Here is a 24,182-nt window from a genome sequence, read left to right on the forward strand (position 1 = left end):
AACTTGAATGTATCTCATGCAAAACTAGTTTAACCATCTGTCACCAGATCTGGCTGGACCACCAAGCACGATTGGCTTTCACTTTCCTCTTCCAAAAATCACACACAAGATCATCCTGGAAGGGGAATTGGAAATTTAAATTTTGGATCTTATCCACTACCAACTGTCTTTAAACTCCTCTTCCCAGCCTCCTGCATCCTCACCTCCAACTCCTCTGACTACCCAACTTCCCTTCCCCTGTCTCAGCCGTGGCTCAATTGGTAGCACTCCTGCCTCAAAAATTAGATGGTTGTGGCTTCAGGTTCCATTCCAGTGCAGTACTGAGGAAGTGCTGCACTGTTAGAAGTGCTGACATTCAGATGAGATGTTAAACTGAGGGCTTGTCAGCCCTCTTCAGGTAGACATAAAAAATTCCATGAACTACTTCAAACAAAAGCAGCGGAATTAGCCCATGTGTCCTGGTCGATATTAATCTGTTTTTTGTGATGTTGATTGAGAGATTATCTGAAAATTATCACACTGCTGTTTGTGCGAGTTTGCTGTGCGCAAATAAGTCACTCCATTTCTGACATTGCACCAGAGACTTCAAAAGTACTTAACTAACTATAAAGCACTTTGGGACTTTTTTTTAATTCATTCATGGGATGTGGGTGTCACTGGCTAGGCCAGCATTTATTGCCCATCATTAATTGCCCTCGAGAAGGTGGTGGTGAGCTGCCTTTTTAAACTGCTACAGTTCAAGTGGTGTAGGTACACCCACAATGCTACTAGGGAGGGAGTTCCAGGATTTTGGCCCAGCAACAGTGAAGGAACAGTGATATATTTCCAAGCCAGGATGGTGTGGGGCTTTGAGGGGAGCTTCCAGGTGGTGGTGTTCCCATGTGTCTGTTGCCCTTGTCCTTCTAGATGGTAGCGGTCGTGGGTTTGGAAGGTGCTGCCTAAGGAACCTTGGTGAGCTTCTGCAGTGCATCTTATAGATGGTACACACTGCTGCCACTGTGCGACGGTGGTGGAGGGAATGAATGTCTGTGGATGGGGTACCAATCAAGCAGGCTGCTTTGCCCTGGATGGTTTCTAGCTTCTTGAGTGTTATTGGAGCTACACTCATCCAAGCAAATGGAGAGTATTGCATCACACTCCTGACTGTGCCTTGTAGACAATGGACAGGCTTTGGGGAGTCAGGAGGCAAGTTACTCAATGCACAATCCCTAGCCTCTGACCTGCTCTTGTAGCCACAGTATTTATATGGCTAGCCCAGTCCAGTTTCTGGTCAATGGTAACCTCCAGGATGTTGATAGTGGGGGAATCAGCGATGGTAATGCCATCGAATGTCAAGGCACAATGGTTAAATTCTCTCCTTTAGGAGACAGTCATTGCCTGCCACTTGTGTGGCATGAGTATTACTTGCCACTTGTCAGCCCAAGCCTGGATATTGTCCAGTTCTTGCTGCATTTGGACATGGACTGCTTCAGTATCTGAGGAATCACAGATTGCACAATGTTCACTGATGATTGCACAATCAGTGAACATCTTCACTTCTGACCTTATGATGGAAGGAAGGTCATTGATGAAGCAGAAGGTTTGGGCCTCAGACCACTACCCTGAGGAACTCCTGCAGAGATGTCTTGGAACTGAAATGATTGACCTCCAACAGTCACAACAATCTTCCTTTGTGCTAGGTATGACTCCAACCAGTAGAGAGATTGATCCCCTGATTCCCATTGACTCCAGTTTTGCTACAGCTCCTTGATGCCACACTCGGTCAAATGTGGCCATTATGTCAAGGGTAGTCACTCTCACCTCACATCTAGAGTTTAGCTCTTTGATTCATGTTTGAACCAAGGCTATAATGAAGTCAGGAGCAGTGATCCTGGTGGAACCCAAACTGAGCATCAGTGAGCAGGTTATTGTTAAGCAAGTGCCGCTTGATAGCACTGTCGAAGACACCTTCCATCACTTTGCCAATGATTAAGAGTGGACTGATGGGGCGGTAATTGGCCAGGTTGGATTTGTCCAGCTTTTTGTGGACGGGACATACCTGTGGGTAATTTTCCACATTGCCAGGTAGATGCCAGTGTTGTAGCTGTTCTGAAATAGCTTGGCTAGGGTGTGGCAAGCGCTGGAGCACAAGTCTTCAGTACTACTCCTGGATATTATCCAGGATATCCTCATATTGTTATTGTACCGGTAGATTAATATTGGGGTTTGGAGTGAGTAAGCATGTAACGTACATGTATGTACGTATGTATGTAAGTAATGTACTGGTATGCATGTACGTATGTACCAGTGCGTCGCGTACGGACGTATGTACCAGTGCGTCGCGTACGGACGTACGTACCAGTGCGTCGCGTACGGACGTACGTACCAGTGCGTCGCGTACGGACGTACGTACCAGTGCGTCGCGTACGGACGTACGTACCAGTGCGTCGCGTACGGACGTACGTACCAGTGCGTCGCGTACGGACGTACGTACCAGTGCGTCGCGTACGGACGTACGTACCAGTGCGTCGCGTACGGACGTACGTACCAGTGCGTCGCGTACGGACGTACGTACCAGTGCGTCGCGTACGGACGTACGTACCAGTGCGTCGCGTACGGACGTACGTACCAGTGCGTCGCGTACGGACGTACGTACCAGTGCGTCGCGTACGGACGTACGTACCAGTGTGTCGCGTACGTACGTACATACGTATGTATGAATGTACGTACGTAATGTACTGGTTTATATGTACGTACGTACGTAATGTACTGGTTTATATGTACGTATGTATGTACGTACTGGTACGTATGTACGTACGCGACGCACTGGTACGTAGGTACGTATGCGACGCACTGGTACGTACGTGACTCACTGGTACGTACGTACGCGACGCACTGGTACGTACGTACGTACGCGACGCACTGGTACGTACGTCTGTACGTACGCGACGCACTGGTACGTACGTCCGTATGCGACGCACTGGTACGTACGTCCGTACGCGACACACTGGTACGTACGTCTGTACGTACGCGACGCACTGGTACGTACGTCCGTATGCGACACACTGGTACGTACGTCTGCTCGTACGCGACGCACTGGTACGTACGTATGTACGTACGCGATGCACTGGTACGTACAAAAGTACGTACGCGACGCACTGGTACGTACATACGTACGCGACGCACTGGTACGTACGTACGTACGTGACGCACTGGTACGTAGGTACGTATGCGACGCACTGGTACGTACGTGACTCACTGGTACGTACGTACGCGACGCACTGGTACGTACGTCTGTACGTACGCAACGCACTGGTACGTACGTCTGTACGTACGCGACGCACTGGTACGTACGTCCGTATGCGACGCACTGGTACGTACGTCCGTACGCGACACACTGGTACGTACGTCTGTACGTACGCGACGCACTGGTACGTACGTCCGTACGTGACACACTGGTACGTATGTCTGCTCGTACGCGACGCACTGGTACGTACGTATGTACGTACGCGACGCACTGGTACGTACAAAAGTACGTACGCGACGCACTGGTACGTACATACGTACGCGACGCACTGGTACGTACGTACGTACGTGACGCACTGGTACGTACGTACGTACGCGACACACTGGTAAGTACGCGACGCACTGGTACGTACGTACGTACACGACGCACTGGTACGTACGTACGTACGCGACGCACTGGTACGTACATACGTATGCGACGCACTGGTACGTATGTACGCGACGCACTGGTACGTATGTACGTACGCGACGCACTGGTACGTACGTACATAATGTACTGGTATGTATGTACGTACTTATGTAATGTACTGGTATATATGTATGTATGTACGTACGTACTGTACTGGTATATATGTATGTACATACATACATATATACCAGTACATTACATAAGTACGTACATACATACCAGTACATCATGTACGTACATACATACCAGTACATCACGTATGTACATACATATATACCAGTACAGTACATATGTACGTACGTACTGTACTGGTATGTATGTACGTACGTACAGTACTGGTGTGTATGTACGTACGTACAGTACTGGTATGTATGTATATACATACAGTACTGGTATGTATGTACGTACGTAATGTACTGGTATATATGTATGAATGTATGTACAGACGTAAAGTACTGGTATATATGTATGCATGTATGTACATACGTAATGTACTGGTATGTAGGTACGTACGTACGTAACGTGCTGGTACGTACGTACGTAACGTGCTGGTACGTACGTACATACGTAATGCACTGGTACGTACGCACGCACGCATGTAATGCACTGGTACGTACGCACGCACGCACGTACGTACGTAATGCACTGGTACGTACGCACGCACGCACGTACGTACGTAATGCACTGGTACGTACGCACGCACGCACGTACGTACGTAATGCACTGGTACGTACGCACGCACGTATTGCACTGGTACGTACGCACGCACGTATTGCACTGGTACGTACGCACGTAATGCACTGGTACGTACGTACGCACGCACGTAATGCACTGGTACGTACGTACGCACGCACGTAATGCACTGGTACGTACGTACGCACGCACGTAATGCACTGGTACGTACGTACGCACGCACGTAATGCACTGGTACGTACGTACGCACGCACGTAATGCACTGGTACGTACGTACGCACGCACGTAATGCACTGGTACGTACGTACGCACGCACGTAATGCACTGGTACGTACGCACGCACGTAATGCACTGGTACGTATGCACGCACGCACGTAACGCATTGGTACGTACGCACGCACGCACGTAACGCACTGGTACATACGCACGCACGCAACGCACTGGTACGTACACACGCACACACGTAACGCACTGTTACGTACGCACGCACGTAACGCACTGGTACGTACGTACGCACGCACGTAACGCACTGGTACGTACGTACGCACGCACGTAACGCACTGGTACGTACGTACGCACGTAACGCACTGGTACGTACGTACGCACGCACGTAACGCACTGGTACGTACGCACGCACGTAACGCACTGGTACGTACGCACGCACGTAACGCACTGGTACGTACGCACGCACGTAACGCACTGGTAGCTACGTACGCACGCACGTAACGCACTGGTACGTACGTACGCACGCACGTAACGCACTGGTACGTACGTACGCACGCACGTAACGCACTGGTACGTACGTACGCACGCACGTAACGCACTGGTACGTACGTACGCACGCACGTAACGCACTGGTACGTACGTACGCACGCACGTAACGCACTGGTACGTACGTACGCACGCACGTAACGCACTGGGACGTACGTACGCACGCACGTAACGCACTGGGACGTACGTACGCACGCACGTAATGCACTGGTACGTACGTACGCACGCACGTAATGCACTGGTACGCACGTACGCACGTAATGCACCGGTATGTACGTACGCACTACAATGGTACGTACGCACACACGCACGCACGTAATGTACTGGTACGTACACACGCACGCACGTAATGCACCGGTACATACGCACGCACGTAATGCACCGGTACGCACGAACGCACGTAATGCACTGGTACGTACGCACGCACGCACATAATGCACTGGTACGTACGCACGTACGCACAGGTAAGTACGTACGCATGCACGCAATGCACCACTACGTACGTACGCAATGCACCGATACGTACGTACGCACGCACGCAATGCACCGGTACGTACGTACGCAGGCACGCAATGCACCGGTACGTACGTACGCACGCACGCAATGCACCGCTACGTACGTACGCACGCACGCAATGCACCGCTACGTACGTACGCACGCACGCAATGCACCGCTACGTACGTACGCACGCACGCAATGCACCGCTACGTACGTACGCACGCAATGCACCGCTACGTACGTACGCACGCAATGCACCGCTACGTACGTACGCACGCAATGCACCGCTACGTACGTACGCACGCAATGCACCGCTACGTACGTACGCACGCAATGCACCGCTACGTACGTACGCACGCAATGCACCGCTACGTACGTACGCATGCAATGCACCTGTACGTACGTACGCACGCACGCAATGCACCTGTACGTATGTACGCACGCAATGCACCTGTACGTACGTACGCACGCACGCAATGCACCTGTACATACGTACGCACGCACGCAATGCACCTTTACGTACGCACGCACGCAATGCACCTGTACGTACGTACGTACGCACGCAATGCACCTGTACGTACGTACGTACGCACGCACGCAATGCACCTGTACGTACGTACGTACGCACGCAATGCACCTGTACGTACGTACGTACGCACGCAATGCACCTGTACGTACGTACGTACTCACGCAATGCACCTGTATGTACGTACGCAAGCACGCAATGCACCTGTTCGTACGCACGCACGCAATGCACCTGTATGTACGCACGCACGCAATGCACCTGTACGTACGCACGCACGCAATGCACCTGTACGTACGTACGCACGCACGCAATGCGCCTGTACGTACGCACGCACGCAATGCGCCTGTACGTACGCACGCACGCAATGCGCCTGTACGTACGCACGCACGCAATGCGCCTGTACGTACGCACGCACGCAATGCGCCTGTACGTACGCACGCACGCAATGCGCCTGTACGTACGCACGCACGCAATGCGCCTGTACGTACGTACGCGAGCACGCAATGCGCCTGTACGTACGTACGCGAGCACGCAATGCGCCTGTACGTACGTACGCGAGCACGCAATGCGCCTGTACGTACGTACGCGAGCACGCAATGCACCTGTACGTACGTACGCACGCACGCAATGCACCTGTACGTACGTACGCACGCACGCAATGCACCTGTACGCACGCACGCACTGCACCTGTACGTACGTACGCACGCACTGCACCTGTACGTACGTACGCACGCACTGCACCTGTACGTACGTACGCACGCACTGCACCTGTACGTACGTACGCACGCACTGCACCTGTACGTACGTACGCACGCACTGCACCTGTACGTACGTACGCACGCACTGCACCTGTACGTACGTACGCACGCACTGCACCTGTACGTACGTACGCACGCACTGCACCTGTACGTACGTACGCACGCACTGCACCTGTACGTACGTACGCACGCACTGCACCTGTACGTACGTACGCACGCACTGCACCTGTACGTACGTACGCACGCACTGCACCTGTACGTACGTACGCACGCACTGCACCTGTACGTACGTACGCACGCACTGCACCTGTACGTACGTACGCACGCACTGCACCTGTACGTACGTACGTACGCACGCACTGCACCTGTACGTACGTACGTACGCACGCACTGCACCTGTACGTACGTACGTACGCACGCACTGCACCTGTACGTACGTACGTACGCACGCACTGCACCTGTACGTACGTACGTACGCACGCACTGCACCTGTACGTACGTACGTACGCACGCACGCACTGCACCTGTACGTACGTACGTACGCACGCACGCACTGCACCTGTACGTACGTACGTACGCACGCACGCACTGCACCTGTACGTACGTACGTACGCACGCACGCACTGCACCTGTACGTACGTACGTACGCACGCACTGCACCTGTACGTACGTACGTACGCACGGCACCTGTACGTACGTACGTACGCACTGCACCTGTACGTACGTACGCACGCACGGCACCAGTACGTACGTACGCACGGCACCAGTACGTACGTACGCACGCACGGCACCAGTACGTACGTACGCACGCACGGCAACTGTACATACGTACGCACGCACTGCACCTGTACGTACGCGCCCACGCACGTAATGCACCTGCACGTACGTACGCGCCCACGCACGTAATGCACCGCTACGTACGTACGCACGCACTCACATAATGCACCGCTACGTACGTCTGCACGCACGTAATGCACCAGTATGTACGTACGCACGCACGCACTGCACCGGTACGCACGCACGCACTGCACCGGTACGTACGCACGCACGCACTGCACCGGTACGTACGCACGCACTGCACTGCACCGGTACGTACGCACGCACTGCACTGCACCGGTACGTACGCACGCACTGCACTGCACTGCACCGGTACGTACGCACGCACGCACTGCACTGCACCGGTACGTACGCGCGCACGCACTGCACCGGTACGTACGTACGCGCGCACGCACTGCACCGCAGCGGTACGTACGTGCGCACGCAATGCACCGGTACGTACGTACACGCGCACGCACTGCACCGCAGCGGTACGTACGTGCGCACGCAATGCACCGGTACGTACGTACGCGCGCACGCACTGCACTGCACCGGTACGCGCGCACGCGCCGCACCGGTACGTACGGACGCGCGCACGCGCCGCACCGGTACGTACGGACGCGCGCACGCGCCGCACCGGTACGTACGGACGCGCGCACGCGCCGCACCGGTACGTACGGACGCGCGCACGCGCCGCACCGGTACGTACGGACGCGCGCACGCGCCGCACCGGTACGTACGGACGCGCGCACGCGCCGCACCGGTACGTACGGACGCGCGCACGCGCCGCACCGGTACGTACGGACGCGCGCACGCGCCGCACCGGTACGTACGGACGCGCGCACGCGCCGCACCGGTACGTACGGACGCGCGCACGCGCCGCACCGGTACGTACGGACGCGCGCACGGCACCGGTACGTACGGACGCGCGCACGGCACCGGTACGTACGGACGCGCGCACGGCACCGGTACGTACGGACGCGCGCACGGCACCGGTACGTACGGACGCACGCACGCACGGCACCGGTACGTACGGACGGACGTAATGCACCGGGACGTGCGTACGTATGTAATGTACTGGTATGTATGTATGTATGTATGTATATACATACGTAAGTACGCAAGTGAGAGATTTAATTCAATTGGAGAAAGCTGGCCTGAACGCTTTGAGTTATCAACAAGAAGCTAGGTTTGAAATGCTAAATAACTAAACATGGCTGAAGTTTTAGAATGCGAGGTGTAAACAACAGTTGAGTTTTTAAGTAATTAGGTTAGTTTGAATTTCAGAGAGATGGTAAGACGTTACACCTAGCCAGAAGAAGCCAAGCCAGTGTGTTTATTTTTCCCAAAGGTTACTGATAAATTAGTACTACAAAAGATTTATATTATGAGAAAGGTAAAGTTCCAAAAACATATTGGAACAATGGAATTTGCATTAAAAAGGGAGAAAATGTATAACAGGGCTGAAGCTGGATTGATTAAGAGCAGAAGACATTCTAAGATCTAACACAAGTGTGAAAAGACTCCAGCCTCTGTGCTTATAGTTGGTCTACAGGAATCGAAGCTGAGAAAACCCACTTTGAATTCAACTGCCCAGGGTATTGTGTGGCTTTGCCTGGGTCTGTTTAAATCTATTTGTTTTTACTGTTGCCTTAACAGGGGTGTAACTGGAAGCCAGTTTAATTAAGGGTTTTGGAGTTATTACAGTAGTAATTTGTAGACCTATGTATGTGCTTGAAATCTTTTATTTTGTTAATGAAATGTTTAATTTAGTTTTCTAAAAACTTCTGACGTCAGGGTAGTCTTATTACTTCTAAAATCATGACACGGATCTTAAAACAGTAGTGACTGCGTGATCAAGTTTCCCTCGTGGATCTGATCCACCTGGCACACATCATCTGCCACGTCATAACAGCCTTTGCAGCATCCAGTGCCTTCGACCATTTCGTGCTATCATTTGGAATGAATCGAATTGGCTAAAGACTGGCACCTGTGAGGCTGGGAACCTCCAAAGCAAGCAGAAATATATCATCCACTCAGCACTTCTAGCTGAAGATTATTGCAAAAGCTCCAGTCTTATCTTTTGCACTGATGTGCTGGACTCCTCCATCATTGAGGATGCAAATATTTGTGGAGCCTCCTCCTCCAGTGAGTTGTTTAATTGCCCACCACCATTCACAATGGGTGTGGCAGGACTGCAGAGCTTAGATCTGATCCGTTGGTTGTGGGATCGCTTGGCTCTGTCTATCGCATGCTGTTTCTGCTGTTTGGCATGCAAGTAATCCTGAGTTGTAGCTTCACCAGGTTGACACCTCATTTTTAGATATGCCTGGTGCTGCTCCTGGCAGGCCCTCCTGCACTCTTCATTGAACCAGGTTGGTAGTAAAAGGTAGAGTGGGGGATATGCCAGGCCATGAGTTTACAGATTGTCATTGAGTACAATTCTGCTGAGATTGCCATTGAGTACAATTCTGCTGCTGCTGCTGCTGATGGCCCACAGCATCTCATAGATTACCAGTCTTTGGTTGCTAAATCTGTTCAAAATCTATCTAATTTAGCATGGCTGTAGTACCACACAACACAATGGAACATACCCTCAATGTGAAGATGGGACTTCATCTCCACAAAGACAGTGCAATGGTCACTCCTACCAATACCACCAAGGACAGATGCATCTACAGGACGAGATCCTCATCTGTGAGGATGAGGTCAAATAGGTTTTTCCCTCATTGGTTCCCTCACCACCTGCCGCAGATCCAGTCTAGCAGCTGTGTCATTTAGGACTTGGCCAGCTCAGTGTGTAGTGGTGCTACCGAGCCATTTTTGGTGATGGACATTGAAGTCCCCCACCCAGAGTATATTCTGCACCATTGCCACCCTCAGTGCTTCCTCCAAGTGGTGTTCAACATGGAAGAGTACTGATTCATCAGCTATGGAGTGATATGTGGTAATCAGCAGAAGGTTTCCTTGCCCATGTGTGACCTGATGCCGAGACTTCATGAGGTCCGGAGTCTATGTCGAAGACTCCCAGGGCAACTCCCTCCCGACTATATACCGCTGTGTCGCCACCTCTGCTGGGTCTGTCCCGCCAGTGGGACAGGACATGCCAAAGGATGGTGATGGTGGTGCCTGAGACATTACCTGTAAGTGATTCCATGAATATGACTATGACTATCAAGCTGTTGCTTGACTCATCTGTGAGACCGCACTCCCAATTTTGGCACAAGCCCCCAGGTGAGGGAGGACTTTGCAGAGACGACAGGGCTGAGTTTGCCTTTGTCATTTTTGTTGATGCCGAGTGGTCCAACCAGTTCCATTCCTTTTAAACTTTGTAGCAGTTTGATACAACCGAGTGGCTTGCTAGGCCATTTCAGAGGGCAGTTAACCATTTTGCTGTGGGCCTGAAGTCATATCTACTGGGTGGCAGATTTCCTTCCCTCAAGGGACATTAGTGAACTAGATGAGTTTTTAATGATAATAGATAATGATTTAATGGCCATGTTAGACTGAGTTCCAGATTTTTACTGAATTCAAATTGGGATGGTGGGATTCAAACCCAGGTCCCCAGAGCAATACCCTGGGTCTCTGGATTGCTCATCCAGTGACAATACCACTACACCACCACCTCCCCCAATGGTTGTGTAAGGCGCTACAGTATATAAATGCAAGATTTTTTTTTACCTCGCTAACTATATTGGAAATGGTTTCCTCTCCTCAGCAGCTTGTTTTTAAAACCATCAGCATCACCACTATCCTCAAAAGATATACCCTTGATCCATCCAATCTTACAAACTAGAGAATTATCAGAGCATAAAAGAACAAATATTTTCAGTTTAGCATTATAAGCTTTTATGTATGTAAGCAAAGTATCCATGATTGAAGAAAACAAACTTTTACCAATTGCTGCTCCCCTCAAAAGCCAAACCACCCTAACTGGGCTGGCTGTAAGGTTCTATTATTTCTATTGAACCCAAACTTTAGAAATGGCAAAATGGTGCTGGCTTTTCTGAAGTGCCAAAATACAGTGCCACAATGCAGGTGTTATGGCACAGCTGATGGTAAATGCTGAGCTGTTCAAATCCCAAAGGGAAACTTGAAACAACTGCCTCAACTGTTTTGCAATTTGTATAAATTTCAAGATGCGTGCCTTGAAGTCAGTTGTAATAAGACCACTGAGGCTTACAGTTTCTTGCAAAACTAAATTAAACCTTTATTAATGGAAGATATTATTTTATGTACATACATAGATCTACAAATTACGATGATAACTTCTAAATCCCCTAGCTAATCTAACTCCCAGTTAGTTCCTTTCAGTAAGGCAACAGTAAGACACATAGATTTTAAAAGACCCAGGCAAAAAAAATGATACCCTGAACAATCCAATTCAAAATGCGTTTTCTTAACTTCAATTCTTTGTAGACAGCAGCTTGAGGCTTAGACGCTGAAGGCTTTTCACACTTGTTAGATCATAAAATGCATGCCCTTACACAGAACCTTCGCTCCTTTATACAAATTTTCCCCTTTGAATACAAATTCCCATTGCTTCACTATGTTTTTGGACTTTACCTCTCTGAGAATAAAAATCTCTCATAGTACCAACTTTACCAGTAATCTTTAGGAAAAATAAACACACTGTTTCTGAACTTCACCTGGCTAGGTGACACATTTCACCCCTCCTTTGAAATCAATCTAGTCTGGTTTATTGAAAATGCAAATGTTTCCTTTACACTTATTTCAAACCTAGCTCATCTTCTAATACATCAAAGCCTTCAGACCAGCTGCCTTTAATTCAATTAAGTCACACATACACACACACACCCACTATTACCCTACTTTACAATAAATTCCAATAACATTATGAGAATTATTATATCTTCCTAACAGGGAAATGTTAGATCCCTCATCCCACTGTATTTCCAGGCTGAACCAGGGAAATATCTTCCATTTGTAAAGAGTATTTTTGATAGTGACTTATGAGCTTTCCTTTTGATGGTAGAGGATAGAATTAAAAGGTGAAATGTAGGAAAAGTTTTAGATCATGTATATGCCCTACCAAAATGATCAAACGTTGTGCAAAAACATAAAATAACATTTTACTTTGTCTCTACCAAGAAGAAACTTCAATTCCAATGTGCTACAGACAGAGTTGCACGTTGGTCTATATGCTCCAAGACAGAGTGGAAATCAGCACTATTTCTGCAGTGTTCAGATCAACTATTTCTAATTTAAGATTAATTGCTTATGCTGGTTTTATATGAATCTTTTCCAATGTTATCAAGACATTTTCAGAATTGTTTTTCCTAAGCTAGATGTCTCCAGTGATAAGCAAGGAACTTTACTAGAGAGAGAATCCGTACCAAATTTACCCACAGGATTCGAACCTTCCCCAACGTTACCAATTTTTAGAATTGTTTTACATGCTGTGCTTGTTTTAAGGTCTAAATTTTCTTCAAATAGCTAAGAAAAGCAATCTTAAATAAGCAGTATTTAATATCTGGAAATACAAACAATTTTAGATTAGTCTCAGAATATGCATGTTTCTCAGAATTTGTTACTGTGTCAAGTTCTAAAAGGGTATACGTAATTAGTAATTTAAAGGTTAGATTAATTACATGATTTTTAAAAAGTCACTTAAAATGCATCTTACTTGTATCTTGATCAAACAGAAAGAAGACAGTGATAGTAGAAAAATCAAATCCAAAATTTGGTAGTAACCAAATTAACAAATCAAATGAGATGCCTGGCATATCAAACAAACAAAAGTGTTCGAGTCAAGAATCACAGATTTTAAATAGACATGCAGGGGTTCAAGGACATAAATGGCCTCTCTCTCATTCTGAGATTAAGTATGAGATGAGGAGGAAGTTCTTTACTCAGAGGGTGGTGAATCTTTGGAATTCTCTATCAGGGCGCTGTGGAAGCTCAATCATTGAGCATGTTCAAGACAGAATTTGATAGATTTCTGCAAACTAATTACATCAAGGGATATGGAGATAGCTTAGGAAAGTGGCATTGAGGTAGATGAGCAACCATGATATTAGAATCATATCTTTCAAAACTATATTTTTCTTTTAAAATATAGAAAGACATTGCATTATCTGGATATTTGGATACTGACCTGGAGTTTTTTTTTAAAAGGTCATAAGTTCACCTTGAAACAAGCAGGCCTTTTCCAAGAAATCACCTGACTAGCATGGTACATGAGTAGGAAGAGCTGTTTGTTTTGAACTGCAGGCATTTTAATTGATGGGAAAAAAATGGTAAAGACTAGTAATTTACTGGAAATCGCATGACAGACAAACTTTAAGATTTGAACCTGTTGGCTTTGAACTCAGACTTTTGAGGAATAAGCTGAGAAGGAAGGCTGCCCTAACTGGCTCTCTCCCTGCCTTGCCTGAAATTCTGTGTGTGGTTATCAATCAGCCAGAAAATCCTCATCTGAGTAACTTGTCTGCATTTGAAAATCTTCAAAGCTGAGATAAGAACAATTGATCCAGCTCTATATTATTCTCCACACCGAAGTTCCATTGGCGAGAACCTCCAGACATCCACGAGGATCAACACGAGATCTTCACACGAGAGAGCTCCCCAGGTCGACAGTGTCGAAACCCTTTCCTTTATTTTATAAAGCCTATCCTCCAAAACCCATCTCTACAGAAACTCTATCCGTCTGTCCTTTGTTAGTGTGTGCGCATATATTTCTGGGTGTGTATGCATGTGCATGCCAAGGTATTTTTTAAAGGAATAGATAGTTATACTTCTAGAGTACAATTGTGTGATAACCTGTTCTTGCAACTTGTTTAAAGGAAAATGAGTTTTGTTTTATAATAAATCAATCATTCTGAGTTTCTTGGAAGAAGCCTGGTTAAAGTTTCTTTTATTCTGTGTAACAGTAGTGAAGGTAAACGATCGGCCATTTTGTTGAGTGAATTGAACATTTAAACTAATGTTGCAACATGTGGAATAGTGGGACTAGATCAACTGCGCACTGCTCCTATCCCGGTCATAACAATGATTTGATTGAATGGCAGAGCAGGTATGGCAGGCTGAATGGCCTACTCCTGCTCCTATGTAGGTGTCAAGTGTTGGATCAAAACAGGATTGAGATCAGTTATAAAGCCCTACAGTAAAATAGTTTGCCAATACCATCAAGTCTTGAAGAAAGGATGATGACAAAAAGTCAGAAAAATGTTCAGTATGTGAAATGTGCCCCCTTCGAATAACAGTTTCTATGACAAAAGCAGAGTCTTGTCCTTCGTCAAACAGAAAGAAAAATCTGTAATTCATGTAATATAGTTTTAACATAACTAGAGCTAAAAATCTAAAATCCTTCCCTATTAAACTTCAAAATGTAGACTAGAATCAAGCTGTGTGTGAAAAAATAAGCCAGATTTATTGATTGATCTGGTATTTAAGCAGACACAGTAATAAGAAAGGTTAAGTCGGGAAACTTAAAATGTATATTGATTAAGGCCTTGGGGTAAGCACAAGATGATGTATGCCAAATTGGTCATTCATATGACATGCAACCATCCATTGTTGAATGACTTAAGTCTTGGATGATGATGCCTGTATTTGAAGGCCCAAAAACTGTAAATGAGCTGAGATATTTTCTTATAGTTATTGGTTCTATTCAGTGTCTGGAATTGGCACTAGAGCTGAGCAAGCCGACATCACACACAGATTATGTCATCATTGGTCTACGAAACCATGGGTTGGTAACAAACTGGGCAAGAGATGTTCTTGAAAAAGGCATTCTTACTCCATTTGGATTGATTCCATATTTACTGTTGTATCAGCTGTGTTTTACTACATTTGTGTATTATCTTTCTAGTAAATAAATATATCCTTTTTTAATCTGAACTTAATGGCTCAACGGTGGTACCTCCTTTCAAAAAACACTAGTAGAACTTGGCGGCATTATTAGGTTCACATTCCTGTCATGCATATGTCCATAGGTTTGCGTTTATAAGAGACTGAATCTATTTAGTAAAACTTTTTTTCATTTGTCTTAAGCACTCGGCAATAGCGTTGGGAGAAAACTTGAACTTATTCATTTTTATGTGGAACACAACCAGATATGGGATTTTAAAAAGAGATAACATTTTAATGTGACTTTATTTTATTTTCCATCCTGTGTGATAATATAATCCTTTTTACTTGAGGTTTTATGTCCTTGAAGTTATTTTCTCATGGTCAATGGTTCAATCTGAGATTTATTTTCAAATAAGACATCATAAAACATTTGCTCAAAACAGAAAATGTGCAGGGGTGTGGGGGAAAAAAAACACAAATTAAATTGGCAGTTGAGGGCTGGCACAAGCACGAAAAATCGAATCCTTCTATAATCGAATGATTCTATAATCAGGAAATTATAATAACATTGCTTTTTGAAGCTGCAGTCTCGTTCATTAATAAATGTTGACCTTGGATCCCCAGTGCCATCTTGAATTGGGCCAACCTACTTCCAAAGCAACTTCAAAAAATTACCAGTATCACAAAAATTAAATTATCACAAAACACCTACAGTTGTGAGCTATAGTTAACAAATATTGCTTTGATAGTCTATTTAAGATAGGAAAGCCTAGTAAATTTAATGACTGAATGGCTTTCTCTGTGCTATAATGACTTTATGACTATGAACATGCCAAGCCATCATCACATCTAACAAGAAATAACCAGCACTTTAAAGGTATCAGTTTCCACTAAGAGGTGCCTCAGTCAGAATATCATGTGTTCAGGCTCCACTTAAGATGAGCCATCAAGGTTGACACTTCATTTCAGTATTGAGCCATGGCTGCACATTCTTTCAGGTAGTCCATCTCGGATGAACATAAAAGAACTTATGGCACTGTGCTCAGAAAGCCTGAGGAGTTCACCTTGTGCTATGACCAACATTTATCCTTCAACCAAAACCCCCCAAAACAAGAATACTGATTGTTTATCTCATTGCCATTTGTGGCTGTGCACAAAGTGGCTGCAACATTTTGCTATATTACAACAATGAAAGTATTTCATTGTCTGTGAAGTGTTATTGAATGGTACAAGGACATGAAAAGCACTACAAGATTTTTCCTTCTTTCTCATGCCATGAAATTTTCAAAGCCGATCTTTACGCTTTCCTGATGTACAGCTGGGAAAAATGTTAGTGACAGCTATGCAAAAATATCACATACCCACCATTACACTGTAAAAAAGTCCTGCTGCAGCCAAAATGTTTAAGAAGTCAGACTTTTAGGGTGCATTCATACCACCAGTTTAGAGTTAGTGCAAAGCTAAGCTTGTGTGGAATAAATTCAGAACTACAAAACAAATTCATTCTAAAATTAAGTAGTGAAATTCTTCTCCAGCCCTCAATACAAGATTTAATTTGCAATTACATTGATGTTATAGTTTAGTGGAAAGACACTCAGTGTTAATAATAAGTCTCCCAACTTAGTTACTGCATGCCTTATCTCCCTCTCAGCCAGGAGTGCCTTTCTAGGAAATGGCAAAGCACACAGCTATTACAAGTAAACTCCAGAATTGCATTTCAGAGTGAAACAAAATGAGGTTGTAATTACCAGCCTGACTTGTACTTGGTGCTCCCACTGTTAAAATTGATATGGTAGTCAGATGGTCAGATTCAGGTCTCTCTACTTCACCATCTTCACCCACATTTCCTGTAGTTTGGCGAGAAGGGCAGGTCTGGATTAGTTCACATTTTGCGACTATTGCTTTGGATTGCAATAAAGGACTCTGGCTATTGTCACAGTCATGAGTTACCTAAAATGAAAGGTAATAAAATGAGAAGAAATGGAAATTACCTCACATCTACTTATTTTTATTGATTGCCATTAAAGTTAACAAATGAAATATGAAAATGAATTGGTAAGCTCAGATGAAGGGCCAATGCTCTGGTCTATGATACCACCACAACTGTACAAATCAGAAAAAAGATAAGATATATTACTCAACCAGCACATCTTGATTTAAAACATGGGTTTTAAAAGCCTGTATATTATGGAAGAGGAAGAAACCGAAGCAGATAAGGATTTCCATATTATTGAGCTTGAAAAAGAATGAGTTAGGGTAAAGATGGTGCATAAATATTAATTTTCCACAAGAACATAAATAAGAGCAGGAATAGATTATTTGGCCATCAAGCCTACTCCCCCATTCAATAAGATCATGGCTGATCTGTGGCCTCAGCTCCACTTTCCTACCCCAGAATCCTTGACTCCCTTGTTGGTCAAAAATCTAACTCGCCTTGAATATTTTCGATCACCCAGCCTCCACTGCTCTCAGGGGAAGAGAATTCCAAAGATTCATAACCTTCAGAGAAAATAATTCTCATCTCTGAACCACTTCCAATGCAACTGTATCTTTCCTTAAGTAAGGAAATCAAAACTGTACAAGGTACTCCAGATGCAGTCTCACTAATGCCAGGTACAGCTGTAGCAACACTTGCCAACTTTTAAAGTCCACCTCTCTTGCAATAAAGGTCAACATTCTACTTGCCGTCCCAATCACTTGCTGTACATGCATGCCAGCTTTTTATGATTCATGTACCAGGTCACCCAGCCCCTCAGTACCACAGATTTCTGCAGTTTCTAAATTTTAAAAAAATCCACTTTTCTATTCTTCCTACCAAAGTGGACAAGCGCACATTTTCTCACACAGTACCATCTGCCAATTTTTTGCCCAATCATTAACCTATCTATATCCCATTGCAGACTTTGTGTCCTCTTCACAATTTATTTTCCTACCTATTCTTGTGTCATCAGCTACCATACAAATCGGTCCTCCTCCCTCCATCCAAGTAATCAATATAGGTTGTAAATAGTTGAGGCACCAGCACTGATCCACAGTTTGACAATGCCAACCAATTATCTCAACTCTCTGCTTCCTGTTAACTAACCAATCTTCTATCTATGCTAATATGTTATCCAAACATCATGAGCACTTATCTTGTTTAGTAACCTTTCATGTGGCACCTTATCAAATGCTTTTTGAAAATCCAAATACACTACATCTACCGGCACCCCATTGTCCACCCTGTTTGTTACTTCCTCAGAGCACTCTGAATATATTTTTAGAATTTGAGTTAATCTATTAATGATCGAGCCTCCACTCTTTTCTGGGGTAGAGAATTCCTAAGATTAATGGCCCTCTGTGAGAAGAAATTCATCCTTATCTCTGTCTTAAAAGGAAGATTCCTTATTTTTAAACTATGCACCCTAGTTCTAGATTCCGCCATAAAGGAAACATCCTTCTAGATGGTGGGTAGGTTTTGGGGAGTCAAAAGATGTGTTACACACCACAGAAGTCCCAGCCTCGGACCCACTCTTGGAGCCACAGTATTTATATGGCTGGTCCAGTTCAGTTGTTGGTCAATGGTAACCCCCGCCCAGGATGTTGCTAGCGGGGGATTCAGCAATAGTAATGCCATTGAATATCTTGGGAAGATGGTCATTGTCTGGCATTTGAACACATGAATTAGGAGTAGGGGTAGGCCACTCGGCTCCTCGAACCTGCTGCACCATTCAAGAAGATCATGGCTGATATGATTGTAATCTCAACTCCACATTCCTGCCTACCCTTGATAACCATTAAGCCCTTTGTTGATCAAGAATCTATCTAGCTCTGCCTTAAAAATATCAAAAGGCTCTGCTTCCACTGCCTTTTGAGAAAGAATTCCAAGGCTCACAACCCTCAGAGAAAAAAATTTCTCATCTGTCTTAAATGAGCGGCCCCTTATTTTTAAACAGTGAGCCCTAGTTCTAGATTCTCCCACAAGAGGAAACATCCTCTCCGCATCCACTTTGTCAAGATCCCTCAGGATCTTAAAGAAATCATAGGCAAGTCATTTGAAGGCAATGCACATATTATAGTTGTGGGCGCATGCATTATAGGGGAAGGAAGAGTTATACATACTGAATATGCAGTTTCGTTGTGCCCATTAAGAATATTACTTGCCACATATCATCCCAAGCCTGAATGTTGTCCAGGTCCTGCTGCATATCAACCTAGTGACCTTCTCTGAACTACCTCCTCAAGTAAGAGGACCAAAATTGCACACTGTGCTCTCGGTGCGGTCTCACCAATACCGTGTACAGTTGTAGCAAGATTTCCCTTCTTTTACACTCCATGCCCCTTGCAATAAAGGCAATTTTTTTTTGCAAACAAGGAAGATATTTCTCCCTTTCAACTTTCACAAATGCTATACACCAGACATTGTAAAAAGACTGGCAGGTTTTCTAGTCCCATGCCTCTAACAATTCTACACCATAAGTGCCTGCTCAAGATCACGTGGTAACTGCCGAGTGATTCCTAACACTACCTGTGGGAAATCACACAGAACGGCATTAAGGATCAGTGATTCAGACAGTCCCAGAATAAGGGACAAGCCATTTTGGGCTGAGATAAGGAGGAATTTCTTCACTCAGGGGGTAGTGAGACTTTGGAATTCTCTACCCTAGAGGGCTGTGGGCTCGGTCACTGAGCACGTTCGAGACAGATATCGATAAATTTCTATATACTAACAACATCAAGGGATATGGGAATTGTGTGGGAAAATGGCGTTGGGACAGATGATCAGCCATGATCTAGTTGAATAGCAGAGCAGGCTCGAGGGGCTGAATGGCCTACTCCTATTTCCTTGTTCCAAATTCACTTTGCAGAGAGCTGTCTCATGTCCAAGCACACAATCAGTGTATTGCGTATACTGGATTGTTAAGAGGACACATTGCTGTGTTGCCGCTTTACAGCCATTAGCATATTTCCAATATACTAGGCCTATTAAAGTCAACAAAACAAGTAATGATTTATAATGAGAACTCTATTTATAGCTATCTATGAACTTCCCTCCGTCATAAGTTCAGAAGTAGGGATGTTCATACAACGCTGAGCACCATTTGCAATTCCTCAGATACTGAAGCAGTCAGTATCCATATGCAGCAAGACCTAGGCAATATTCAGGCTTTGGCTGATAAGTGGCAAGCAACGTTCATATCACACAAGTGCCAAGCGATCAGCATCTCCAACAAGATAGAATCAAACCATCACCCTCCAATGGTATTACCAGTGCGGAATCCCTCACTGTCAACACCCTGAGAGTTACCACTGACCAGAAACTGACATGGACCAGCTAAAGGAATGCTGTGGCAAAGCAGGTCAGAGAGCGGGAATTCTGCGGTGAGTAACTCACTTTCTTATCCCCAAAGCCTGTTCACCATCCATAATGCACAAGTCAGAAGTGTGATAGAATACTCTCCACTTGCCTGGACAAGTGGAGCTTCAACAGCACTCGAGAAGCTCAACACCATCCAGATCAAAGCAGCTCACTCAATTGGTGCCCCATCCGCCACCTTAAACATTAACTTCTTCCACCACTGATGCACAGTGTCAGCAGCGTGTACTATCTACAAGATGCACTGCAGCAACTCACCAAGGTTGCTTTGAAAGCATCTTCCAAAGTTGCGACCTACCTCAAAAGGACATGAGCAGCAGGTGCATGGAAGCACCACCACCTGCTAGTATCCCCCTCCAAACCACATACCATCCCAACTTGGAAATATATCACTGTTCCCTCATTGTCACTGGGTCAAAATCCTGTAATTCTCTTCCTAACATCACTGTAGGTGTACCTACACCTCATGGACTGTAGTGGTTCAGGGTGGTGGCGAGCCACCACCTTCTCAACGGCAATTAGGGATGGACAATAATTGCTGTCAAAGCCAGCAATGAATAAATAAAATATCTGTGCCAATTGATGTACTGAGCCAAAAAGAACCCAAGTTTGATATCTGATTTGTGTCAAGTTAACAGAGATTAGAGTGATCCCACATTCCTGACAAAGTAGTTAAGATAAGGAACTTAGTATATGGGAATCAGGAACACCCAAAGCAAACCACTCCATATTAATATGTCAGTCTTCCCTTTGCCCTAGATGACATAGGACAAGCAGGAATGTCTGTGTAATGCCCCTGACTCTCCAGGTGAATGTTATTTACATGCACATATGGCACTGGATGTTAGCACACTATTCAACTATAACAAGAACTTACATTTATATGGCACCTTAATGTAGCAAAACATCCCAAAATGCTTCACAGGAACATGATAAAATAAAATGCAAAACTGAGCCTCATCAGGAGATATTAGGGCAAAAGCTTGGTCAAAGAGCTTCTTAAAGGCGCAAAGAAAGAAGGGGAGACAGAGGGTTAAGGGAGGGAATTCCAGACCATAATGCAAGAGACCAGAATTAGAACAGCACAGAGGTCTCATAAGTCTGAAGGGCTGGAAGAGGTTACAGAGATAGAGAGGCCATTAGGGATTTGAAAACAGAGATGAGAATTTAAAAGCAAGATGTTGCTTAACCCGAAGTCAACACCAGGAAGCACAGAGTTGATGGCTAGATGAGGTTTGGCACAAGTTAGGATTTGGGCAGCAAAGTTTTGGATGTGCTTAAGTTATTCTGTTAATTTATAAACGTAAAGTTAATTAATTCTGAACAGGGTGGGGACTGAAGGCAATGGCCTTAGTTTTCCCTATCTTTAGCTGACAGGAATTTTTTGCTCATTCCCGAACGTCAGGAAAACAGTCTGACAATTTAGAGACAGTGAAACGGTCGAGAGAGGTGGTGATGAGTTACAGTCAAGTAATGTCAGAGTATATTTGAACCAGCCAGTGTGTTTTTTGATGAGGTTGTCAAGGGGTCTCAATTAGATGAGAAATATGGGGACTAAGGATTGATCCCAGGGGGACACCAGAGCTTAAGGTAGGGATACAGAAGAGAAGCCATTGCAAGTGATTCTCTGGCTATGGCTGGATAGATAAGAGCATAACCAGGCACGTTCAGTCCCACCAGGAAAGCCATTAGAAGAGGATGTTGTGGTCAAGCATGGTAAAAAAACAGGTCAAGGAGGGTTAGTTTACCTTTACCACAATTACATAGGATTCCATTTGTGACTTTGGTAAGAGCCATTTTGGTGCTGGAGCAGAAATCTGATTGGAGGGATTCATAAATTAAGGTCTTGGAAGGATGGGCAGAGTTTAGGAAGTTGACAGCAAGTTCAAAAACCTGGGTGAGGAAAGTAAGATTGGAGAAGGCACGATAGTTTTCAAGGACAGAGGGGTCAAAGACTTTTTTTTTGAGAGAGCAACAGGGATGTTAGATTCAAAAAAAAGGTGGACAGAACCAGAGGATTGACAATATCAGCAAACATGAAAGTCAGGGAGGGAAGCTGGATGGTCAGGAGATCAGTTGGAATAGGATCAAAGAAGTAAGGGGTGTTTATCATGAATAGGATGAGCTCAGGAGGACATGAAGGGTGATAGGAGAGAAAATTGAGGAAGATGAGAGTCAGTGATCGGACATAGGAGAACCTTGGAAGAAGTCTGGCCCACTCGGCCAGGGGAAGGGAAGGTAAGGGAAGAAAGCGGCAGAAGCGACTTTTATTCTTTCCTTAGATATGAATGTCGCTGGAAAGGCCAACATTTAGTGCCCATCCCCAGCTTCCCTCAAAAAAGGTGATGGTGAACTGCCTTCTGCACCCACAGTGCTTTTAGGAGGGAAATTTCAGGATTTTGGCCCAACAACAGTAAAGGACTGGCAATTTAGCTCCAAGTCAGGATTGTGTGCGACTCTGAAGGGAACTTGCAAGTGGTGGTGTTCCATGCTTCTGCTGCCCTTGTATTCCTAGGTTGTAGAGGTTGTGGGTTTGGAAGGTTCTGTTGAAGGAAGCTTGGCAAGTTGTTGCAGTGCATCTTGTATGTGTTACACACTGTTGTCACTGTCCATCAGTAGTGCAGGGAGTGAATGTTTAAAGTAATGGATGGGTGTCAATCCAGTGAGCTGCTTTGTCCTAGATAGTGTCGAGTTTCTGGAGTGTTGTTGGATGTACACTCATACAGGCAAGTGGAGTGTATTCCATCATACTCTTAACTTGTGCATTGTTGATGGTGGACAAGTTTTGGGGAGTCAGGAAGTGAATTCCTCGCCACAGCATTCTCAGCCTCTGACCTGTTCTTGTAATCACAATATTTATATGGCTGGTCTAGTTCAGTTTCTGGTCAATGGTAACCCCTGGGATGTTCATAGTTGGAAATTCAGTGATGGTAATGCCATTAAATGCCAAGGGGAGATGGTCATTGCCTGGCACTTTTGTGGCACGAATGTTATTTGCCATTATCAGCCCAAGCTGGAATGTTGTCCGGTTCTTTTTACATATAGGCACGGACTGTGTTTAGTATTCAAGGAGTCGCGAATGATACTGTATAGTGTGCAATCATCCAGTGAACATCTCCAGCTCTGAACTTATGATGGATGGAAGGTCATTGGTGAAGCAGCTGAGATAGCTGGACCTAGGACACTACCCTGAGGGACTCATACACTGATGTCCTGGGGCTGAGACAATGGGTCTCCAACAACCACAACCATCTT

The 24,182-nt window shown here is 45.5% G+C and overlaps 1 protein-coding gene across 3 annotated transcripts in view; it reads right to left on the reverse strand.

Moving 5' to 3' along the window:
• Positions 1-24,182, reverse strand: part of rad54b (RAD54 homolog B) — a 221,420-nt gene that overhangs the window by 181,098 nt on the left and 16,140 nt on the right. For 2 of the 3 annotated variants that reach the window (XM_041189921.1, XM_041189920.1), the window contains one exon: positions 17,320-17,521. In XM_041189921.1, coding sequence (XP_041045855.1) covers positions 17,320-17,521 — 202 coding nt within the window. The remainder of the gene's footprint in view (positions 1-17,319; positions 17,522-24,182) is intronic. The other variant, XM_041189923.1, reaches the window with a different exon arrangement.

This window comes from Carcharodon carcharias, chromosome 6 (assembly GCF_017639515.1).
Source record: "Carcharodon carcharias isolate sCarCar2 chromosome 6, sCarCar2.pri, whole genome shotgun sequence".
NCBI classification, from domain to species: domain Eukaryota; kingdom Metazoa; phylum Chordata; class Chondrichthyes; order Lamniformes; family Lamnidae; genus Carcharodon; species Carcharodon carcharias.